The sequence below is a fragment of the Symphodus melops genome (genome assembly GCF_947650265.1).
Source record: "Symphodus melops genome assembly, chromosome: 16".
NCBI lineage: Eukaryota > Metazoa > Chordata > Actinopteri > Labriformes > Labridae > Symphodus > Symphodus melops.
Genome location: NC_136706.1, coordinates 9,831,413 through 9,852,428, shown reverse-complemented (window position 1 = coordinate 9,852,428; position 21,016 = coordinate 9,831,413). Strand labels below are relative to the sequence as shown.

General features: G+C 43.6%; 2 protein-coding genes across 5 annotated transcripts; one reads left to right on the top strand and one right to left on the bottom strand.

Annotated features, from left to right (window-relative positions):
- The first annotated feature begins 1,685 nt into the window (after positions 1 to 1,685).
- setd1ba (SET domain containing 1B, histone lysine methyltransferase a) lies at positions 1,686 to 14,294 on the top strand. The gene is made up of 18 exons (XM_079363900.1): positions 1,686 to 2,133; positions 2,357 to 2,508; positions 2,751 to 2,849; positions 3,142 to 3,412; positions 4,336 to 4,457; positions 5,018 to 6,109; positions 8,103 to 8,813; positions 9,127 to 9,300; positions 9,392 to 9,485; positions 9,600 to 9,811; positions 9,926 to 10,001; positions 10,099 to 10,458; positions 10,574 to 11,866; positions 12,118 to 12,284; positions 12,371 to 12,496; positions 12,670 to 12,789; positions 13,744 to 13,881; positions 13,962 to 14,294. The coding sequence occupies exons 1-18, from the start codon at positions 1,872 to 1,874 to the stop codon at positions 14,133 to 14,135; spliced, it is 5,643 nt and encodes a 1,880-aa protein (XP_079220026.1). The 5' UTR covers positions 1,686 to 1,871; the 3' UTR covers positions 14,136 to 14,294.
- A 2,759-nt stretch (positions 14,295 to 17,053) lies between these two features.
- car15 (carbonic anhydrase 15) lies at positions 17,054 to 20,929 on the bottom strand. Of its 4 annotated transcripts, none has more exons than XM_079364244.1 (8): positions 20,282 to 20,929; positions 20,152 to 20,181; positions 18,920 to 19,096; positions 18,696 to 18,841; positions 18,497 to 18,589; positions 18,348 to 18,414; positions 18,105 to 18,265; positions 17,054 to 18,014 (listed from the first exon to the last, which is right to left on the bottom strand). In XM_079364244.1, the coding sequence occupies exons 1-8, from the start codon at positions 20,355 to 20,357 to the stop codon at positions 17,796 to 17,798; spliced, it is 969 nt and encodes a 322-aa protein (XP_079220370.1). In that variant the 5' UTR covers positions 20,358 to 20,929; the 3' UTR covers positions 17,054 to 17,795. The 4 variants fall into 4 exon arrangements, with proteins under 4 accessions (XP_079220370.1, XP_079220371.1, XP_079220372.1 ...); XM_079364245.1 differs by having other exon boundaries at positions 20,306 to 20,929; XM_079364246.1 differs by lacking the exon at positions 20,152 to 20,181 and having other exon boundaries at positions 18,920 to 19,045.
- Between the last annotated feature and the right edge of the window lie 87 nt (positions 20,930 to 21,016).

The following is a 21,016-nucleotide window of genomic DNA, read 5'->3' as shown; positions in this document are numbered from 1 at the left end:
TCTTTCGTGCTAATGGATTCCTTCCCTTTCAGGAGACGCTCACCCACCCTTAATTAATGCCTTTAACAGAGGATCCGAAGATGGAGCTGAAAACATTCCTCCTGCCCCTGCGTTTAGGCCTGTTAACTGCATTTCACCAAAGTGCTGAGGTAAATATTTTCGACACGAGTTATCCCTCCATCGGTTTCCTCTTGTGTGTCACAATTTATTTTTAGACGTTATATAAAATGCTTGAATGCCACCTGGCTACTTTAAAATTTGCCCTTGCAGCAAGGTCAAGCTGTCGTTTACACTTTAGATGTTTTTGGATCCTAAATGGCAAATGAAAAGGACAAACCTAATCATGCTTGAGGCTGTCTCCCAAGATGTGGAGTACAACACAAACCACCGTGGTGTTTAGCATTTTGCTGTTGTGAAAGGAAATGTTTAAAGTCATTAATCAAAGCAAAGGGGTTATCAATCAACAGTCAGGATTGCTGGCAGAACAATAAACTCATTTGCAAAAGGCCATTGGTTAACCACGACCTGCTTACCTGTCATTTGAGGAGTATGATAGCATATGTAAACTGGACTGTATCTATATTTTATGTCTGCATGCTAGTGAACATAAAAAATAAAGTTGCTAGATTCAAACATTTCTGTTAAAAATTGATGACAGCTCAATAAATAACATGATAGAAAATACTTTTACTTACAGTAACTGCATGCCTCACATTTACATTGATAATTACCAAAGCTGATAAAAAATTATAAAAGAGTTGGACTTACTCATTGCTACTCTTATCCTACAAGGCCAGAAGTGCAATGCCAACAACCAGCCATTACACATTTTCACTTTGACTGTGTTTGTTTCCTCTAGTTTAACATAAAAACACAATGCTGTTTATTCAAAACATTTGGTTTCTTTTCACTTAAGAAATATAAATACTATTGTATGGGTGTGCCATGACCTAGTTAAGACAAAGATGGATTCCAGGCAGAGGAAAAAAGGCTCAAAATGTCACAGGGTATTACATCCAGTACATTCTCTTCCTTCTTCTCAATCCTTTAAAAGGAGGAATCATAGTTTTATCATAGTCCGTGAGAGATGAGGAAATCAAGTGTAAGATCCCTTTTGGAACAAAGGAAACCCATATAGGCCATTGAGTCCTGTTTTAGGAAAATGGCTGCCGAGAGCGCTCAGCCCCCTCTCTCTCTGCTCTCTGTTGAAGGACTCCTGAGCTGTGCTTCTAATAGCAGACAGCGTCTCCGCTGCTGCGCTCTGATTGGTCGGCTGAACTGCCGCTGTTAACCAGCCAATTGCCCGAGCACTGCAAAACACCAGGCGAACCATAGCCAGTCTGTCTGACCAAAATGCACTTCTCTAAAATAATAAAATGAGGAGAAAAAAATCAGTGCGTTTAATTATGAATATAATTGTAAGTTAAAAACATTACATACATTTAAAATAAGCAAATTTTGCGAAAAAATGCAGCCCTGTTAAACATTTCACATGAGTGGTAAACAACGAGGTTTGCAGGTAGCTCTTTCCCCTCCCATTTTAAATGTTGCCCTACACGCTTGAATATTTTCACATTTCACTGGCGTGCTCACAATAGCTGGACAAAATCGTGTTTTTGAGCTTTTAGTGGCAGTTAAGAGGATACCCAATCGTGTCTATTTTGTTTGCCACAATCCGCAGATTCGACAAAAAAAATGAATGGAGGTATTTACCGAGTCAAATCAGTAAACCAGGAGTTAAATGTTCTAATGCTTGTTTAAAAAAAACACGGCTCTATTTTGTGTTTGTTTTTAAAACAAAATAACTTTCAACATAGCAAACGCGGCATTAAATTGCCGATGGAAAAGTGCGACGAAAGTGCGACAGTCATATGAGGTGGGCAAGCCTAGCGGTGTATTGTGGGAGAGACAGAAGCTACAGACTAAGAGGCACACAATATGTGTTGGCTCTAGCCCGAAAAGGAGGCTGTATTCTTCAAGCTAAATCATGTAATGTAAGCAGCGAAAGGAGAGCGATTTCGTATTTTCATCAATTACAGGGAGGGAAAAAAATTACTCGATCGGACAAAAACATGTCCAAGCCAGGGGAGAGAAACAGATTGAACGAAGACCATGGCAGAAAGCAGAGTTCAAGTAAGCTTGTTCTTTTTTTCCTCTTTCTCCAGCCCTCCTAATGCCTGTTTTCCGTAACTGGGAATCTACGCTAGATCCCGTTTTCCCTCTCACTTAGGGCTCTCCCCTCTTTTACGCACAAAGTCATGCATGTGTAATGTTTGTTGTAAAGTGTTAAGGTTGCTGGTAACGGGACCGTGTTTAACGTAGCTGCTTCTCTCCTTGTCGCTGCCTGTCGTTTCAGGTCTGGCGAACGGCATGGACAGTCATCCCGTGTGCGGCTCGGCGGAGAAACGGAGTCACCACTGGAGAAGTTACAAGTTGATCATCGACCCGGCGCTGAAGAAGGGACCCCACAAACTGTATCGCTACGATGGACAGACTTTCAACATGCCCGTAAGTTGGACCCTCTCTGTTCGGCGACAATAGTAACCGAGCAGCCCGACCTCCATGATAGGTTACAATGTATCCGTGTTGCCGCTGGCACGTTCCAGCACCTGTAAGCAAGGCATGTCGGCGGTAGTCACACTGGACAAAACACCGCGTGGGATTTTGTGTTAAAAAAAAAGTACTTTGCAACAAGTGAAGTTGTGAATGGGATGATAACACTGTATCCCCCTTCCTCTTATCTCCAACAGAACCCCGGGATACCCCCAGTGGACATGGTCCGGGACCCGAGGATCGGTCGTCTGTGGACTAAGTATAAAGAAACGGACCTACCTGTGCCGAAATTTAAGGTGCCTGCTCCGACACAAACTCAGCATGTTGTCCGCTTTTTGGGAATATAGGGGGGCTGTCAGGAGTTGCAGACACACCCCCCTCCTCGCTCATCTTTGGGACATGGAGTGGAGATGTGATTGTCGGATGGATGTCAAAAAGTAGAATAACGCACGTGCACATGGCCGAGGATGTGCACGTTCATGGTTACTAGCTACTCTGCCACTGTTTTCCTCACACCAACTGCCAGGGATGATCACACGTGGTCCAACATGAACAGCCAGTTTTAACTCCCTTTCCTTCTTGTTGCAGATCGACGAGTGCTACATCGGCCCCGTGCCTCCGAAGGAGGTGACATTCGCCCGACTTAACGACAACATCAGGGAAGGGTTTCTTACCGACATGTGCAAGAAATTCGGAGAAATCGAAGAAGTGGAGATCTTGTATAATCCGAAGAATAAAAAACACTTGGGAATTGCTAAAGTTGTTTTTGAGACCGTGAAAGCCGCCAAGGTGGCCGTGCAGTCGCTCCACGACACGTCTGTTATGGGAAACATCATCCACGTGGAGCTGGACCCGAAAGGTAAACAGTGATTCAGCCTGTCAAGGAAACGACTTGTAACCCGCTTCTATGCACAACTGAGCACTCTCTCTATCATCTGTAGAAGAAAAAAAAAAGTTGTAGTCAAAGTAAAGTGTCGTCTTGTTTTGAGTCATGATAGGAGTTAAGGTAGTCACGTGTATACATTTACGTGCGTTGCCTGGTAACGTTTGGTAATTGAATTTCAGTGAATGTTAGCTTGCTCCCACAAGCCTGGAGCAGAGGGTGCTGTGTACTCCCACTGTGCATAATTTCAACCCATAAACAAACACTGACAGAGTCCCTGATCACATCCCCTCCATTCACTGGCTCTTTAATAACAATTTTAGCCCATTTTTCTTTTCCATCTATAGCGCTTTAAGATACTTCCCTAAACAAAACTTATGTTATAAATATGATTTAGTTAGGAACAATGTTTTTCACTTGTTGTGCTCAGTTAGTAATTCAAATAATGAATGATTTAAAAAAAAAAATCTACTACAAAGACAGTTTTAATGCCTACACAAGTTCAGTTCTCTTGAACTCTTCCCATGACTTGATTTTTTTCTTCTTTTTGTCCATAGGCTTAGAAAGAAGTTTGTATGTGTTAGATATGTTTTGTCACTGGTAATCTACAAATCTGAGTGGGTGATGTTATTTTGCTTTGGTGTATCCCATTCATTCTCGCATGTATATCTTGGGTTTGACAGTGTAGATGTGACATATGCACAGAAGCATAACGTGTGCAGTAAAATAAGTCTTTGGATGATGATTGCTTGGGAACAAACCTGCACACGTGTAGACAGCCCCTTATTACAAATGTTTAGATTTTGCTTTCGTATTCAAAGCATGCCTAATCAGTTGTATTAAAGCCTGCTGGAGTTCTGCTTTATAGACTTGGCATGAGTATGTTTGCTGTTCTGCAGGTGAGAATCGCCTCAGGTACTTCCAGCTCTTGATGAATGGCAGCTACACCCCACGGACCCTGCCTGTTGGAGGAGAGGAAGCCAGAGAAATTTCCCCTCGGAGTCTGGCAGAAGCCTTACTGGTAAAAAAAAAAAAACCTATCTTCTATGCAAAACTTTAGTTTGTATGTGTAGATTGTGGTTGATCACTCTTTTAGCTGTGACAGTGCAAATAGGTGCAGTGTCTACTGTTTTTTTTTTTTTTTTTGCAATAGTTGTCTATGCTGTGTAGTTGTAATGACTTGGTTTTCATGTTTCCCTTGAGTCTTAACTGACACTCTTATCATCAGTGATCGAGTTTATCAGTGCAGCAGGTGGTGGGGTAGAGAAGAGTATCGTGACCCTTAGTTGTGGACTGAAATCACAAAGAAACGTGCACTTTGGCCTCGTAGCACGTGTCTGCTCAGGCGTTGTGTTCAGGTTCTCTGATACTTTAGTTCTTTTGTTTTGCAGGTGTAGACTGTAAAGTTAGTCATGTTGTGAAAAGTATTCAACTCTTTTTTTAAATGATCCGATTGAAACAGATGCGTGTAAAGTTTTATCCTAAATTCAAAGTTAGCTCATTTGTTTTATGGGGGGGGGGGGGGGATGTTTGCCTTTGACCATCCAGATTCACCCTGGTACTGTCTCTCTCTCCTCTCAGGCCTGTGAGCCGATCCGCAGGCTGTCAGAGAGCAGCGTGTCTGCTGCTGGAGGAACATTGCCCCCCAGCAGCTCCACCACTCCACTGTCCCTGGAAACGGGCTACTCCAGCCTAAGGCAGGACACACCCCAATCCCAGGGTACCCCACGCCAGACCGGTACGCCCTTCTCACAAGACTCCAACTTCTCCAGCAGGCAGTCCACGCCTGCGTATCAGTCCGGCCGGCCTGAGAGCTCTGGGGCTTACAAATCTCGCAGGCATGAGAGTAAGTTCCAGGATGCGTACAACCGCAGACCGGAGAGACCTCAGTACCGCAGCAACATGTTCCGAAGTACGACAACATCGGAATCCTTTAAACAGAACCAACTCACCCCGCCTGAACCTCCACCGTCCACCCCTTCCTTCACCTACACAGCTCCCCCGCCTGCTACGCCCAATTTTAAGTCCGCTTTCTCGCCCTATCAGGCCCCTTTGCCCCCTGCGTTCCCCCCGTCAGAGCCAGCTTTCCATCACCCTGCCCAAAGGGAGGGTGAGTATGTCCGACCACCTCAGCCACCTCTAGCAGCCGCCACAGACTTTTTACCTGCCAAGGAAAGACCTGAAACTCCTCCCATCCCAGAACCCCCACCAGAGCCCAGTCCCCATCCCACCACACCTCCTCCTCAAACCCCTGAGCGCTGCCCCTCCCCCGGCTCCCCGACGCTTGATCCAGAGCGAAATAGCCTGGATTCCCGCATCGAGATGCTCCTCAAGGAAAAAAGGACAAAACTTCTGCCGTTCCTTGAGGAGCGAGACTCGGACACTGAGGTGAGGATGGAGGGGAGCCCGATCTCCTCCTCGTCCTCTCAGCTCTCCCCGATCCCCCCTTTCACGGGTGGCTCCCAAGGTGGCCAGCTGAATTCCCGCCCCTCCAGCACAGGTTTAGAGGACATCAGTCCCACGCCGCTACCAGACTCGGAAGATGAAGAGCCCATTCCTGGAACGGCTTCCATGATCAAGAGAACCAGCTCTCCTGTCCAGGAGATGAAGAGCAACAGCGAGCTCAAAGACGGACACTTCAGAGTCCAGACGCCGTCTGACACAATGGAAACGGTAAGCCAGAAGCCGTTTCGTCCCATTTGCATGAAACTTTTATCTTTGTCTGTAAAGACTATCGGCAATTATTTCAATATGCTAAGTATTTCCAGTTTCACTGAAAGCAGCATCATGGAGAGCTACATGTTGTTCAAAGTCGTTTCACAGTGCTGATGTTTACTTCCAGATTTGAATGACAGTTACACAGAAGACACCGGAAGTCAGGACTGGTTTCAGTGCAGGGCGGTAGTAGTAGTAAACTTTCTCTTTTGTTTCACTGTGTTGGCTCTGCTTGGTAAATGAAGTTATTATGCATGAAAGGTACCACAGCAAGGAGTCTCAGTGAAAATCTATCTTTATATTTGCATTGTAAAGTACCTGTATGTATTCTTAAACAACGTTAGGTAGTTTTTAATTTTAATTTAATTTAATTTTTTTTAAGAAATACTAAGAACGGATTTTGAAAAAGTGTATTGCACCCGTTGTATTTTATGGAGTTGTGAATGAAAACTTTTCAACACAACCTTCAGATTCAAACAAGTGGCTCTCCTTGTTTGAAGTCGCAGTAAACACCATCTGGCCTGTGAAGTTGAGTTTCTACACTCCGGCCTGAAAAGAGAAATAAGAGCCTCTCTGCTGTTGGGGAATTGGAACACTCTTGTTTCCTCTTTCTTACACTCACACACTCGCATGCAGGAAGACAACGTTTGACCGAGGGGCCCCATTCACAAGCACACTCGCTGCTTTTGCTGAGCCTGACAGTCGCGATCGGGCCCGCCGCGTCCCACGTTCTCACATTTCGAGTGATCACAAAGCAAGCCGCGTCGAACGGGTCGTTCGTGTGTAACGCCACTCACTTTCACCCCTGAAACCGTTTTAACACAAAACCTTTCATAAGATCACTATGAGCGAATGGAGAGGATTTCACAATGATGTGCTGAACAATTCAAACTTTGTGGACAGAATAGCTCGCTTACTGCTCCTTTTTGCATATCATTGAAAAGTACACATAGAATTAGAGATTCAATATATCTGTAATGTTGGAGAAGTGAATGTCCTGCCTCATGAAGGCTTCTTATAAACATTACAGGAACACTACAGAACCTGCAGGTACAAAGTACATTTATAAGTGTATATATTTTGAACTATTAAGTGATAGGACGTTGGTAGGCAGGCACTCTGGTTGCAGGTTCTACTCCCGGTCCTGATGCTAATCGCTAACTTGCTTTAAGGATAAAGTTGGTTAAAAATGTTGCCAATTTATCTTTTAAAACGCAACAGAAATTTATTTAAAATGTCAAATATTAAATGTGTTCACGCTCATATGGCAACACAGATAGTCTATCTATACATTCACTGAAAATGAAGATTTTTTTCAAGAAAGCATTTTCAATCTTTTCATAAAGCAGTCTGATAAGCAACATAAAAAGTTGCAATAATTACAGAAAGCTTTTTTAAATGCGTCTTTTAAATGAATGTGTTCAAAATGACACAATTGGCTGATTTAGGGAGAATTAGTCAAAACTCTTGACGTGTATTTTACATTAGTAATCACAGAGCCTTTACTGATACAACAAGTTAGATCTCTATGGTAACGCACGTTACAAATGTGGTCCTCGTGTTATTACTGTCACTTATTCTCTTCTGTGGTTTGAAGAGTTACCAGTCTGAAAAAGCAAACACATCTGTTTGGAATTGGGACTGCATGGGCCAGCTGTGTTTGTCTTTATAGATGCTAAACTTTGAACTTAAATCAGTCCTCCTATCACAGAAATCATTTGGTGCTCTGATTCCAAACGCCTGATTGACCTCTTTGACCTGTAATAACACGTCAATGAATCTGTGATGACACTGTTTAGAGATATAGCGTTGAAAATAATAAGAAGGGGGGGGGGGGGAACATTAATTTTGCTGAGTCATCATGGAGATCAGAGGGATATGTGATCGAATCTGTCAAACCTGAGGAGAAAAAAAAAAAAAAAGAACTGCTTCATTTTTCATTTTCCTCCAGGGTCATCAGTCAGACATGGAGATCTCTGAAGACGAGATGCCGGGGACTCCCATCACCAGTGGGGACTGTGGCCAGATGCAGACCATCACCATGCCTCCCCACGGCTTCCCCCACCTCCCCCACCAGGCCGGCTTCCCCATCCCGCACCACCACCTGCACTCTGCCGTCCAGGGACATCCTGCTCACATGACTGCTCACCCCGGGGTGCCTCATCATTTGCTGCCCCACATGGGTCCCTACGCTCCGAGCATGATGCCGCTGGTGCAGATGGAGCTGATGAACTGCCTGCGCTGGGAGCAGTGGAGCAGCACCGTCCCAATGTCCTTCCAGATGCAGCAGCAGATGCTGAGTCGCATGGCGCAGACTCGAGGGCCGTTTCCTTTCCCACATTTTTTGGACAGTGGTGCGTCGGGGCCCTTTGGAGGACCTTATCCACCTCTGTCTATGGGTGCTACGCCTGCTGGCGGCACAGGAGCACCCGGACAACAGTGGCAGCACCCCAGTATACCAAAGTTTAACCCCACCGTTCCCCCTCCTGGATATGAGACTAAAAAGGAGGATCCCCACAAAGCCACCGTCGACGGCGTGCTGCTTGTCATCGTCAAAGAGCTGAAGGCCATCATGAAGAGGGACCTCAACCGCAAGATGGTGGAGGTGGTGGCTTTCAGAGCCTTTGATGAGTGGTGGGATAAGAAGGAGCGCTCAGCAAAAGTAAGTCTTTTATTTGACCTAAAAAGACTTAAACACAGCGTCACCTGCAGAAGAAACCAACAATCACATTTTGTTTTACTTTGGAAAATGTGCCATTATTTGTACCTTGTAGAATCAACAATTAATAGGGAACAAAAAAATGATAATGTACTTTTACATGTGCATGATGACAATTGTTCTGTAGTCTGAATCAGGTAAAAATAAATTCTTTTTTTTTTTTCTTTTTTTTTTCCAAAAAATATTGTTTAGTGAAGTAGCAGATTTAATCCAAAAATACCTAAAAATTAAAACAAAATCTTGTCTTGCTTCCTAGGCATCTTTGACTCCAGTGAAGGGTGCAGAGGGGAAGGAAGAAGAAAAACCCAAACCCAAAGAGACCATGGGTTCAAGCCTGCTGGAGAACTGGAACAAGGGGGAGGGGCTTGGCTATGAGGGGATGGGCCTGGGGATCGGTTTGCGAGGAGCCATCCGCTTACCTTCCTTCAAGGTTAGCCTTTCAGTGTGTATTCTCGATGAGACAGACGGGGGTGGGCGCACTGTTTGTCTGTTGGCGCTTAACGGTTGCATGTTGTGTTCAGGTGAAAAGAAAAGACCCACCTGAGACCACAGTGGCGGGAGACAACAAACGAGCACGGCCCTCCACTCCTGTAGACGACGAGCTGGAGGACGAAGGTAAGCACAAACTTAAATACTAGTTTGTCCTTTCATCTTCTTTTCAGATTGTCTTTTTGCTTCCTGGTGTTCTTAGGCTGCTCACTGTTAATTCATCCTGTTCACTTCCATCAGACCGGGATCGAGAACCCACTGGTCTCCCCTCCGATGATTCCAAAGTGGACGCCGATGGTTTGGCGGCAAAGCGGCGGCACTCGCGTCCTCTCGAACTGGACAGTGAGGGCGAGGAGGAGGTGGACACCTCGGGGAAGGAGGAGGAGTCGTTATCAGACAGGGAGCAGGAACCTGACGGAATGGAGGCTGCTGATAGGCTGTTGCCGGGCAAAGTAAGCGTTCTTAAAAAAACAAAAAAACAAAAAAACGCCACCATTTATTGCGTGTGTAAACTTTAAACATGGTGCCGTCGATATTTCACTGATTAGTTTAAAATCCTCTTTCAGGGAAGTGAGGAGGAGGATGGTGATGATGAAGACGAGTCGTCCAGTGATAGCGCTTCCTCAGACTCTTCTGATGATGGTACTTTGAAGAGCCTCTGCAACAGTTGGTTTATTTAGCTTGTCTTTGTCTTGATATGAATCATTCCCACTCCCCCCCCTTTTTTTTTTTCTCACAGAAGAAAGTTCGTCTTCCTCCAAGGCCAGGTCGGACTCCTCGGGAGACAGCGACGACTCCTCTTCTGAGTACGAGTTAAGCTCGGAGGAGGAGGAGGAGGAGGAGGAGGAGAAGGCCTCGCGTGAAGTCGACATTGATGTCCAGAAGGCGGGCACTTCCTCGTCGTCTTCGTCCTCATCTTCTTCGTCCTCTGATGAAGAGGAGGAGGAGGAGATCAAGGCGTCAAGCTCTCCTGCGAGACTGGTTTCAGAGGAGAGGGAGGACCAGAGGAGCAAGGAGGAGCTGAGCAGCAAAGCCAACCACAGACCTCCCAGTCCTAAAGACGAGGACAGGAAACCGCCATCACCCAAAGGACTCCTAGGTGGGGTTTTCTTTATCCCTTTTATATATATACAGAATTTGGAGAAAATAGACGTCGTTTTTAAAGACAGATTAAAGAGGTTGAATGAGATGTATCTTTTTTTTCTGACTTCTAGTTAAAGAGCGAGTCATCAGTGTGGACGAAAAGATTCCTGTAGTCAACTCTGAACCTCAGGAGCGGGTAGCCACCCTCCAGCCGTCCACACCCACAGGCGCCCTGCCTGACAGCGACCAGGAGACAAAGGCCAAAGGTAAAGCAGAGCCAGAGGAGTCCCCCTGCACCCCTGGTCGATTAGCCCCCACCCACTTAGAGGCAAACACCCCTGTCCCCAAATCCACCTCTGCATCTTTAATGCACCTCCCTCTCCCTCCTCACCCAGCACTAGAAGGTCGCTCCCTCCTACACCCGCCCCCCGGTCTTCTGCCCGACTTACCTCAACGACCACGCCTCCCCACAGACGAGGACATCCCTCGCACGCCGGGCAGGGACCTGCTGGAGCGAGCCAGAAGCCTGGGCAAGTCTCACAGCACGGACACTGTGCCCAATACGCCCGGCAGCGACGCGCCGTTGACAGGTAGCAGCCTCCTGCTTAGCTCCCCCCACATCCCCGGTAGCCCCTTTTCCTACCCCTCGCAGTCCCCCGTTCTTAGCGCCGGAGTCCCCCGCACTCCAGGAAGAGACTTAACCTTCACCCCTGTCTTCCCTGACCCTGCAGCACTAACTCTGAATAGGAAAATCTCCTCCGAGAGTATAGATGATAGACCAGTTTTTAAGGAGCCTCCTGTCACTGTCCTACCTAACCAAACGCTGTCAGCTGGAACAGAGCACTCAGCTCGAGTCCCAGACGATCTGCCTACTGGTCTCACTGTAGATGTCCCTGTGCCATCAGATACCCCCTCCTCAAAGAAGAAACCCGGACGATCCAAAAACAAAAAGAGCTCGGCTCTCGCCGCGTCTGAAAACTCTTTGGAGCTCCCCTCCGAGTCCACCCTTCTGCCTCATGAGGCGCATCTCCGCGAACTATCCGCGCAAATCTCCTCCAAGTCCCCGGATCACCCGAGCCTGGACTTCAGGGAAGCAAAGGCGGAGCCTCAGACGGTTCTGCCTGCAGAAGATGGCTTCCGTTGCTACGACGACGAGCCCCCTGCGCCGGCGGTGAAGCCGACGCGGAGACCCCGGCGAGGATGGGAGGCACTGCTACTCGGAAACCTGTCCCCTGTCACCTCGCCACCCCGGCCGTACTTCAACCCGCGATCCGAATTTGAGGAGATGACCATCCTGTACGATATCTGGAACGAGGGGATAGACGAGGAGGACATGAGGCTTCTGCAGATCACCTACGACAAGATGCTACAGCAGGATAACGGCAACGACTGGCTCAACGACACGCTTTGGGTCAACCATCCTGATATCCTTTACTGCTCTACATTAACTACCAAATATTAAGGATTACATAAATCGCTGTTGTCCTTAAATCAAAGGAAAATAATTGTGTTCAGGTAACTTAACTGTTTTGTACTGTCTAACAAATAGCAGCCCCCCCTGGTGGTGAAAAGTTGAAACTTTTCGGCTGGTGTTACTATTTATCCCTCTGAAGTGTGGTTGCACTCCAGCTATGGTTTAAAGTGTTTCCAGTTTCTTCCTTGACTTCCTCCGCACCAACCAACATCCTGAGCGTCAAGAAGAAGAGGCGAGACGACGGCATGAGGGATCACATGACCGGATGTGCGAGAAGCGAGGGATACTACAAGATCGACAAGAAGGACAAGATTAAATACCTCCAGAGCACAAAGCTGCAGTCAGAGGAGCCGCCGATGGACACGCAGGTGGGGGGGGAAAAACCCAACTGTTTCCTGATAATGTCGACGTGCTTATTTGGGCAAACAAATCTAACTCCCTGTACTCTCTCTAGGGTATGAGTATTCCTGCACAGGTGCACGCCTCTACCAGAGCGGGTTCAGAGCGGCGGTCGGAGCAGAGGCGTTTGCTATCCTCGTTCGCGTGCGACAGTGACCTGCTGAAGTTCAACCAGCTGAAGGTAAACACCACCAAACAGAAGTTTGCTCCAGTAGGTGAAACTTAGAAAAGGAATTGTGAATGAGGGCATAAGGCAGACTCTCACACAGATGCCATTGCCTTAACTAGCATCATAAAGACCATCGGCTTCTCTGTTACTAAAAGTGACACCTTGCTCCACTTTTTTTCTCTTAGTTCCGAAAGAAAAAGATCCGATTCTGTAGGTCGCACATCCACGACTGGGGTCTGTTTGCCATGGAGCCTATTGCTGCAGATGAAATGGTCATCGAGTACGTGGGGCAGAACATCAGACAGGTGAGAGGCAGCTGATTGGTTGGTTTGATATTGAGTTTTCTCTAGGTATGTAAAGTGTTTTAGAATTTGTCTTAAACTGAATTAATCGGTAGTATATATATATATATATATATTATTTATTTATTTGTCAAAAACGTGTACACATATTCAGAACATTTTGGAAATTCCTTTTTAAAAAGTCATATTTTTAGACTTCCAAAGTTTTTTTTTTAAGACTGCAAGGACTTCTTCATAGTTCTTCCACTGTTGGAACCCTCACCCTTTGTTATTCCACACCGCAGGAACTATGAACTATTTTAGCTCCTTGAACCCTGTTAAGAGGAACCTTTTCTGCTCCTGCTTCAGAGTAGGTACCATGGTGGTGCAAATGCAAAAAGTGCCCATGGTGTGAAGTATTCAGGGAACTAATTACCGTAGTGGATAGTTTCTCTTCAAAAAGTCCCCAGAACAGTTTGGACCAAAAATAACCAGCCGTAACTTACGGTATTCAAAATCTGTAATCTCAGCTTTTTAGAACAAAACACACAACTTGCAAAAAAAAGCCCCAAAGCCCTCATTACAACAATATAAAGCTGAAACCTTTCATCAAAAAGAACTTCTACCTACATTACCCAAACATGACTTTATAGCAAAAGTTCAGCATGTAAATAATTCCCTAAATCATTGAAATCAACAAAGTTACCTTTCTCGGGAACTCTTTACAGCTTCTTTTTCTGTTTAAAAAGAAGCAGGGGACACTCTGTCTTTGATGTACGAATGTAGCCTCGTTTGTCATTAAAGCAGGACTGCAGCCGGGAAATGCTGTCTCATCATATTTAGAAGGGCCAGGGCTACTGAAGCGAGCAAGCACCACAAATGGAAGAAATGAGTGTGGAGACCAAGTGGCTATTGTATGGTTTAATTTTAAAGCCGGCGAACGTGTAACCTGTGGCAAATTCTTAACTTGACAACAAGGTGATTGCTGACATGCGGGAGAAGCGCTACGAGGAGGAGGGCATCGGCAGCAGCTACATGTTCCGCGTCGACCACGACACCATCATAGACGCTACCAAGTGTGGCAACTTTGCCCGTTTCATCAACCACAGCTGCAATGTAAGATAGCATCCACGTGGTGTTCAGTTTGTCTCCGCGTCAGCGCTGCGTGTTCTGACTTTCTCGCCTTGTCTTTTCAGCCTAACTGTTATGCGAAGGTGATCACGGTGGAGTCTCAAAAGAAGATTGTGATCTACTCCAGACAGCCGATTAACGTCAACGAGGAGATCACATACGACTACAAGTTCCCCATCGAGGACGAGAAGATCCCCTGTTTGTGCGGGGCGGAGAACTGCAGAGGAACGCTGAATTAACGTCCATTTGAGGTCGAGCCCCTCCTGCATGTTAAAGTGCTATCCTTGAACTGAACTGAAGTTTCACAGAGGACACTTCAGGTGAGGGGAAAGTAAAGAGGAAACATCCTTGCTTCCCGTAAGGTGCTCTTCACATATTAAAATCTAGATTGTTTACGATTTATGGTGCTCTTGAAATGAAAAAAATAGTTTTTTACCTCTGCCAGTGACCCAGAATTATGAAAACACTTGACTTGCTGGTACAGCATCCCCCCCCTCCCCTTCTCTTGTCAACACGGGACAGTATTTGAGCATGGTTTCTTCCACATCATCCAGTACTTCTTTGTACAGTTTTTTACACTTTTTTTTGCCCTCTGGGTTGTCTCATAAGCTTTACTTACACCACACTTGGTTAAAGAAACAAACACAAACTCACATGTTCAGCTGCTTTTAATACTGTCGAGGCGCACAAACCTGAGGCCTGAACACCAATCAGACAGCGGATGGCAGCAGAGTGTCGTGGCCGGCCAATCCTGCCCCTCCGCACAAGTTATCATTATGTGGAAATAACTTATGGAAGTTCAAAGAAAAAAAACAAAAAAACAAGCAACACAATTAGTTTAAACCTACCACAAAATCTGGAATACCAGCCAATCACAGATCATGCTGCTCTCGATTTGTTTATGCAAAGAAAAAAACAAGTTAAAATGAAAGTGAAAAATTTGTATTAATGATACTTCAGTGTTTGCCCGTTTTTGTTTAGGTCTTCCTTGTCTTGCTTGTTCTTCAAAAACACTATCGGTGTGTGAATCTGTCCTGATTGAGTTTTCATATCCTGTGAATGCGAGTGCACTGCCCCCTGTAGGCCGCTTGAGAGAAACTCCGAATCATGCAGAAAAAGAATCCACCTCTTTCATCCTCTGGGCAGTTCAAACGAAGTTTTGAAGAATACATAATTTGTCATTTTTAAGTGCCATATGATTGTGTTATTGTTTGTGTCTATGATGAGCAGCAAGTGACCATTTCAAAAGACGTGTACAAAAACTTGCTGCCTATTTTTTCCAGAGCTGCTTGATGACGAGGTTTTGCGGCGTTTTGACCGTCACTTATTGATTCCTGTTCATCTGAAACACTTGATTACTCTAACAGTGTTGTTGATGATGATGATGACTGCAAGCCAGACGTTTATCCTACCCACACAGACAGCGACGTTTCTTTCTTTATGATCTCATTAAGATAAAAAAAATAATGCACTCGAGGCTTGCACTTCTGCTTTACGCCCTCTCTTAGCGACTCCATCAAGACCAAGTTCATCATTTCTTTTTCATTCAGTTTGATTGACGTTTTTTTTTCTCAACATTGATGTTTATATTGTATATGATTACTTGTACAGAAGATCTAAAGCTTTTTTTTTTTTTTTTATCATCACAGGGGTTATACTTTTAAGATGCATCTCTCTCTATTTCTCTTTTTTTAACAAAAGACTGAGTATTTAAAAATATTTTCAGGGATCTGTAAAAGGAATCTAAGGATTTAAAAGGTTGTTTATTTAAAGGAAAAAGGTCCACCGTGTACAGGAAAAGTCTCCACCTACTTTTTGGAAAGATTGTTTCTTGTAGAAACGTCTTCATTTTCTGCCCATTTGCTTCCGAATCCTAGAATCTGTAAATACTTTAACTGTGAATACTATATAAATATATATATATATATTTTTGTTCCTTGGGATTTGCTACATAAACTCAGCTCAGAGATCTATGTAATATACAAGACAGGAGATGAGCTCGTAGCAGGAAAATTCAGCTTGTGTCAAGCTTGTTTTTTTTTTTTTAAATTTCTGTTGTAAATTCTATGAAAATTGTTTGCGGTGTGGAGGGGAAAAAAGGTGCAGAATTGGCATGGGAAGAGGATTGAGGCATCAGCCTGTTTCTTAGGTCTATTTATTACACGACAAATGTATGAAAAAGGAAAATGGAAATAAAGCAATTTTGCATACATCCATAAAAGGCTGTTCTTTTCTTCTGAAGCATCAAGTGAAGAGTATTTATGCTAATATAAGGACAAACTCGCTATAAGTGAATTAAATCATTGATAAATGTAGCACGCTGTTCTTGAATGGAGACTGATGGCAGCAGCAGAGCAAACAATACCTCTGTGTCAGGCTGGTTTGATAGAAAAAAAGGGTCATGTGATCCACTGTCCTCCAAACACACAGCCAGTAGGAGAAAGGTCACCATGACATACCTCATTTAAAAAAATAGGGTTTGGTAGTCGATTCAGAGAGTATGAGTTGAGATGGGAGAGCGAGCGTGGCAAAGAAGTCCGATCAATCCTGTAATCACTGGACCTGTGTTTTTCTTATCTGAAAAACTCATCGTACCATGTATTTGCTTGGTCATGGGAATTTAAAGATGTCCCATTTATACTGACATACCATAACATACTTAAATTTGTAGTATTTTTTTTTTATTTTTATTTTATTTATAATAGCCACTTTCTCAACAAACAGGGAGCAATAGGTAATGCTTCCCACTTGCCAAAAATGACAAAAGTGACACAAGATAAGATATGGTATTTATTGTTTCCGTCTAGGGAATCAATATTATTTTATAAATGTAAAAAAGTGACGTGTTTATGGGTAATTTTTCATGTCCATTGCTACGTGTTGCTATTGATGCTGGTGGCAAATAAGCAAATAATGCAAACGTGTAGAGATACTTTGCATGCTGAATGCAGGACAGCTGGATCATTAGCCAATTATAGCCTCACTTTACTTTGTAAAACAGCTCTGGGTTTTTAATGGGCCTTTTTCTGACTAGTCATTTTAGGACACACAGGTGTTACCGATGACATCGATGATCTCTCTGTTCCATTCAAGTGCAGCCTATCAGCCAAAATGTAAAGTAGCACAAAAGAAAGAGAGGAGGCTAAATAGATTCAGCTCATTTTAAAAGTCATTTATTACACCAGTGATTTTCCTTTTCAGTCAAAGTGTCAGTGAAAACACACTCTCATTCTCTGTGGCTAAAGCTGTGCTGAAAACTTTTACATTCATGCTCACACTAAAAAGTACAGTAATTTAATACTACTACTGCATGTGTTTAAAACTATTCCCAACTCAATGTTCATTTGAACAATACTTGATGTTGATGTTAACTTTTACATTAACTTTTATTTGCCTTTCCTTTTCTTTGTAACCCTGCTAGCAGTGCATAGTACTAAATATTACAATTTAAATGTTTTTTACTTTTATGGCCAAATAACATTTCCTTAAGACTCAGCTTTACTATATGTTTAGTTATAATTAAAAAAAACGTTAACATTGTTATTATCTCTATAAACACATACTACACTAAAGCTGCTAATAGTGGCATTAGCTTGAAGGGAAAACATGCTTTCAGTGGAAAAGAACCTTAGTCATAAAAAACATGGCTGCCTTCAGAAAAACGAATGCTACTGTTGCTCAAATTTAAAGACATAAGACTTGTATTATGTATGTTATTTAACAGTTGTACATTTTCAATGCACACAGCTATTGTAAAACATTTAGTAACAAATTAACATTTTACAGTACTTCATCTTCACAGTTTGTTTTAAATGCTTTTGTATGTGTGTGAAAACTCTACATTTAAACGTCAAGTTTGGGTAAACAACACAACAGTAGAAACTTGGACTCGGGTTGTGCTAAAGTCCAAACATGAGGCTACCCAGCAGAATTATTTGAAGCAGTGACGTAGCTAACTTGTTGATATGACTGGCCGCCCCTTTGAGCAGTTTGGCATCTTTGGACATGGAGACGATGCGACTGAAGGTGGGGTGGATGTGTCTAAAGTTGTTCTGCAGAGGTGTCATCTGCTCTACATCCTCCTCTGTTGAGAAGATCTGCCACGTAAACTGAGCCAGCTGAGGAATAGAAATATATATATTTTTAAAACCTGTGTGTGTGCACAACTATTTATATGTTAATTATTTGTAAAATGACTAAATACCTACTTGTGACCATGAGATGTAGATAGGGACTTCATACAGAGTCCATATGACTGCTTGTGAACATGGAGGAGTGGTGAGGCTGCCGTGATAGCGGAAATACTGACTCATGTTGTGCTTCGGCAGAAGGCTCATCAGCGGAAATGGCTTTACTTTAGTAGCTTGACCTTGTGGAAAGATGCACAGCCATAATGAGAACAGATGAAAACAACCGAATGAGATATACATTTGGTATGGTTTTCTTCATACCTTTGTAAGCAACAGATGACAGCTTTTGTGATATATGTCCAAAGTGCACATTATCTGCATAAACAACCTGTAAAAGGAGCAAAATCAGGATGAAAATAACTAGAAACGCCTAGAAATAGATTAATAAACATGATTAATTGAAAACTGACATCAATAAAGAATCCGAGAACTGCGAGTCCTGTTGGGTCATCTAAGGCTGCTGTCAAGTTTGGATGGATGGATTTCATGTTGACAATGTGCATCTAGAGAAACCAAACAAAAAAGACATTAAGGGAAGTCTGCTCTGTCTTATTCTTTTGACACTGTATTTTGGTGACCATGCATATCTGTCTACTGACCGTACTGTACCTCCATCGGGTATCTGCGTCCGTTCACTGTGTGCTCTGATCCGTTCGTCGCTGGGCTTCCCCAGTGGAAGTGCAGCTGCATGGTGTGATAAACACCTGGAAGACCTCCACCGCTCACTGACATGCCACTGCTGACCTGCAGCACCACTGGAAGTGACCAAAAACATTACAGACATCGGCAAAAAGAGAAAACAAATCCTAATTCAGTTTATTAAAAATATTCACCAGAGTGTCCGTCATTTTCAAGCGTCCAGTGGCCTGTTTGGATCGCATCAAAGCCCTCGAGATGTAGAGAATCCAGAGACTCGTTTCTGGTCATCTGGTGGTCCAGGTTGATGGGGGAGTGAAGCTCTTCAAGTAAAGGATGACAGGATGAGAACATGTCTCCCCATGCATAAGGATCTGAGGGAGGTGAAGGAATCATGTAAGAAACACAGTGCAGTGAAAGAACAGATGACATGACACATCCATGGAAAGTCAGGACCTAAATCTAATGTGAAAGAAGGGCAAACCTATTCAAAATATCCAGTGAAAAAGACTGCATGACCTGATCAAAAGCAACAGAACAATTACTAACAATCCCTACTTGATACTAAAATATTGTTTTACTGTATATTTTCCTGCTTTTTTCTCAAAAAATCTTTTAGGTCTCCAACACCTTATAATAAAAAATATTCTGGAGGTCTTATGAAAAAAATATCTGCTCACAGCTGAAACACAGGATTTGGTTCAGTTGGTAGAGACGCCTCTCAACCAGAAGGTCAAGGGTTCAAACCCCAGCGCCAGCAGCTACATGTCCGATGTGTCCTTGGGCCAAACTGTTACCCCAAAATTGCTCCTGCTGCTTCTTTGGCGGTGTATGAATATGTATGAATGGGATTAGTTACTTCTGATGTCCTCACTACATAGAAACCTCTGCCATCAGTGTGTGAATGGGTAGGTGTGACGTGGTGTAAAAGCCCTTTGAGAAGTCAGACAGCGACATACAAACTCAAGTCCATTTTACCATTTTACTGTTTGGGAAATGCACAGCTTCCATATACATTTAAGAAAGCTCATAAAAAACAGACTTGTTTGATGAAAAAAAAAAATGTATGTAACTCTAATTTGCCTGCAAGTTATTCAGCAAACCCATCATTATTATAATAACACCTTTAGGCCTGTTTGCAGAGCACCTCTAAAAACAAACGAAAAACAAAATGTTTTCTAGGAAACAACCTAACTAAAATCTCACCAACAATCAGAGACAGTAAAAACTGGTGTTGGTTAAACTATTCCATCACATAAAGGTACAGGGTACTTTAATGTGTATTTACATTAAAGCCTGTTAATTAAAAGATTTAAAAGATCACACTGGCTTAATGTCCTCTGACAGGCTACTCCACAGTTCACCACAGATATTCTAAAACTGCTGACCGTGTGTTTTTAAATGAAAAGGTAGCTCCGAGATTACTCACCACAGTGCGGCTCAGTGTAACAGTAGTCCTCTAGAATACAAAAAAACAGCAAAATGTTGAGAAAAAAAATGCTTTTCTTAAACTTTAGCAGCTTGAATCTATTCAAAACATAGAGGGAGATTGTAGTCACCTGAAATTGGAGCAGGACTCTCACCTGAAATAACATATGAAACAAGAGTGATGAGGACAGCAGCGGTCTGAATCATGGTCAGAAGTGGCACTCGATGAACCCGGACAGGTGCGCGTTTGTGAGGTAGACTCGAGAGGAGGCAGAACGTCGTCCTGCTTAAATAGCAGCCGAGGTGGAAGCTGAGTTTTCCTCCTGGTGTGATCAGTGATCTGTGTCATTACAAGTCCAGTGGTCTTTTCTGATCAACAGGCTCATTGATGCAAGACAGCCCCCATCCCCCAACCACCAACCCTCCTTCTCACTGCTGCCAGCAAAGATACCCACTGACCAGTAACAAGACCCATTCATCTCATAGGAAAGTCAGGATGTGTGGCAAGCAGAAAACGAAAGGTGCAGAACATACACGACCTCATGAGCAGGATTTAATCTTTCTAAATATCTCTTCAAAATAAGAGTTCATCGATTTTTGGTTTTTCATCTTTGATTCTGTTATTTGAAATCACAGTAATATAAAAGCACATTAAGGACAAGCTATCATTTAAGTTTTAAATGTCTTAGTTGATCACTACAACAAATGCATCTAAATATATTGGTTATTAAGAGAGTAGCCAGGGTAAAAAAAAATCGTACGCTCTAAAATGATCTCTTTAAAAACATCCAAATATTTGCTGAATATTTTTCCCACACTGTCCCATAAATACATCAAACCATGAGCAGGCTTCTCAGCGTCAAGTG

Coding starts and splice junctions, on each gene's coding strand:
- setd1ba (XM_079363900.1), top strand. CDS start 1,872: ATGAGGTGGGCAAGCCTAGCGGTGTATTGTGGGAGAGACAGAAGCTAC. Junction 6,110..8,102: donor CGTCTGACACAATGGAAACG/GTAAGCCAGAAG, acceptor ATTTTCCTCCAG/GGTCATCAGTCAGACATGGA. Junction 10,002..10,098: donor CTCAGACTCTTCTGATGATG/GTACTTTGAAGA, acceptor TTTTTCTCACAG/AAGAAAGTTCGTCTTCCTCC.
- car15 (XM_079364244.1), bottom strand. CDS start 20,357: ATGATTCAGACCGCTGCTGTCCTCATCACTCTTGTTTCATATGTTATT. Junction 20,182..20,281: donor GAGTCCTGCTCCAATTTCAG/GTGACTACAATC, acceptor TTTGTATTCTAG/AGGACTACTGTTACACTGAG. Junction 18,590..18,695: donor GACGCAGATACCCGATGGAG/GTACAGTACGGT, acceptor TGGTTTCTCTAG/ATGCACATTGTCAACATGAA.